General features: G+C 38.9%; 1 protein-coding gene across 1 annotated transcript; it reads left to right on the top strand.

The window, feature by feature from the left end:
* Positions 1-2005, top strand: LOC132564408 (uncharacterized). Its single transcript, XM_060229059.1, has 2 exons — positions 1-388; positions 645-2005. Exons 1-2 carry the CDS (start codon positions 1-3, stop codon positions 2003-2005), a joined length of 1749 nt encoding a protein of 582 aa, XP_060085042.1.
* The last annotated feature ends 560 nt before the right edge of the window (positions 2006-2565 follow it).

Below are 2565 nucleotides of genomic sequence, written 5' to 3'. Positions count from 1 at the left end.
ATGATTTTTATTCCTGGAGCCGATCAGCAGCTTGATATCCCTAAAGTAACAAATTATCGTAGTAGTCATAAGAAATCTAAAACGAGTAAGAAAGCAAGTAAGAAAACCTCTAAAACCGTGAGGTTACCACCTAAAAAAACAAAATCGAGTACAAAGCCTAAAGCTACAGCTAAGTCAACATGGAGTGGCGGTGATGCACCAAGATTAATTTGGCCGTTAGACGGTACTATTACAAGTGGTTTTGGGAAGCGCAATGGAGTTCCCCATGACGGTATTGACGTTGCTGCCCCAATAGGAACAGAAATTGTTGCTGCGGCTGCAGGGCGTGTTGTTTATAGTGATAATAAATTATCAGGCTATGGCAACCTTATCATTATTCGACATAAAGGTAGTTGGGCAACGGTTTATGCACATAATGATAGAAATCTTGTTGAGAAAGGTGCTTTTGTAAAACAAGGGCAAAAAATTGCTACTGTTGGGGAAACCGGTAGAGCAAGTGGCCCACATTTACATCTTGAGTTACGCTTTGGAAAAAAAGCGAAGAACCCTATCAAATATTTACCAAAGAGGTAGAAACTCTTTGGTAACATATAAACTTCATTTCGAAATATAATTTACTTTTAAGGTACTTTTTATGTCTACAGACACAACAGAACAACAATATTCTTGTTGTTTTCGCGGAATTGATTTGGATTATGATGAAAGCTATCCCATCCAAGAGATTATCTATCGTGGTAAAGAGAGTGGTGCATTACTTGAAGTTTCCCATGACCGAAAAATTTGGGCTGCAAACCACTCAGCTCAAGCTTGGAAACAAATTTTTGAATCCCGCTGGGGGTCTGTACAGCATCCATATTCAAGTGGTGTTTGGGGTAAAAAAGAATGGGTACTACCAGAAATTGAAACAAAAAATATTGTTACCTTAGGTGAAGGAAAAACACATTTAATGCCGATTAGCCGTTTGGGAGACTCTGTTGGTGTTCCAGAGGTCTATATAAAAATGTGTGGAAATACACATACAGGTAGTTTTAAAGATTTGGGTATGACAGTTCTTGTTTCTATGGTCAACCAATTACGTTATGATGGGATGAATATTCCGGCAATGATTTGTGCTTCTACCGGAGATACCTCAGCAGCTCTTGCAGCTTATGGATCTGTTGCTGCTATCCCAACAATTGTGATGCTGCCACGTGGTAAGGTTAGTACCGCACAATTAGTTCAACCCTTGGCAAATGGGGCAACGGTTTTAAGCTTAGATACCGATTTTGATGGTTGCATGGCTTTAGTACAAGAGCTTACAGCTAAATATAATTTGTATTTAGCAAATTCTATGAATAGCTTACGTATAGAGGGGCAGAAAACAGTTGCCTATGACATTGTGCAGCAGTTAAATTGGGAAGTCCCAGATTGGGTTATTATTCCTGGTGGCAACTTAGGGAATGTAAGTGCACTTGCTAAAGGTTTTGAAGATTTAGAATCAGTTGGCCTGATTACTAAACGCCCTCGAATTGCCTGTGCCCAAGCAAAAGCAGCATCGCCACTATATCATAGCTATCAAAATAACTGGTCTAATTTACAAGCATTACAAGCACAGCCGACTCAGGCCTCGGCTATTCGTATTGGCAATCCTGTCAGTTTTAATAAAGCTATTAAGGCCTTAATAGCTTTTAATGGTGTAGTCGCAAGTGTCTCTGAACAAGAACTTGCCGAGGCAACAGCTAACGCGGATCGTCTTGGAACGTATTCTTGTCCACATACCGGTGTTGCTATCGGTGCCTTTTATCAACTTGCTAAAACAGGTGTGATTCAAGCTAAAGATAGTGTTGTCATTATTAGTACTGCACATGGGCTTAAATTTACAGAGTTTAAAGTCGGCTATCATGAAAATACACTGGCAGATATTCAATCTTTAACAGCAAATAAGCCTATTGAAGTTGCTGCTAAGCCGACAGTCGTTTGGGATGCGATTCAGAGGTCATTAGAGACAAAGACAAACAAAAATTAACTAACAAGTAGTAGTTTGATTGCTAAAATTTGAGTTATGAGGGTATAAATAATACGAACTCAGTTCAGATAAGTGTATCTAACTAAGTTAGAGTGTTTGTCCAATGGATCTTATTTGTTTCTGTAATGTATGATTCGGTTAAATAAGGGCCATCTAATTCTAAAAAGACAAAACCGTTATATAGTCTGAAACCCTCAAGGGGCTGTTCTGATGCCTGTTTATTTTCAAACCAAATAATACGACCATCTTGATAGGTCTCAGCTAGACTTTTAGCAGAAGCAGTAGGTTGAGAACCATGCCCAAGGCAGCGTCCGTAAAATGAACCGAAATCTGAATGCTTCTTATACACGACTGCATGGTGCTTATGGCCCCAATACCAATAATCAGGGCTTTGATCTAACGTTTCTAGAACCTGGTCAAAAATGGTTTCTGTTTGCGTCATTTCTAAATTCCAAGGGTTATGGTGTGTCAAAATAATCATTTTACGATTACTTAGTTCTTTAGATGCCTTGTATAAAAAACTTAGTTGATGTTCTTCAAGGAGGCCAGATAAATATAAG

The sequence above is a fragment of the Ylistrum balloti genome, unplaced genomic scaffold (assembly GCF_031769215.1).
Source record: "Ylistrum balloti isolate Yb309-2 unplaced genomic scaffold, AGI_CSIRO_Ybal_v1 Utg372262, whole genome shotgun sequence".
Classification (NCBI taxonomy): Eukaryota; Metazoa; Mollusca; class Bivalvia; order Pectinida; family Pectinidae; genus Ylistrum; species Ylistrum balloti.
This window is presented reverse-complemented; position numbering and strand designations above follow the sequence as displayed.

Excerpts from the sequence above, each read along its gene's own strand:
- LOC132564408 (XM_060229059.1), top strand. The coding sequence starts at position 1 with ATGATTTTTATTCCTGGAGCCGATCAGCAGCTTGATATCCCTAAAGTA. Across the intron at positions 389-644 it reads TATCATTATTCGACATAAAG|ACACAACAGAACAACAATAT; the intron begins GTAGTTGGGCAA and ends TTATGTCTACAG.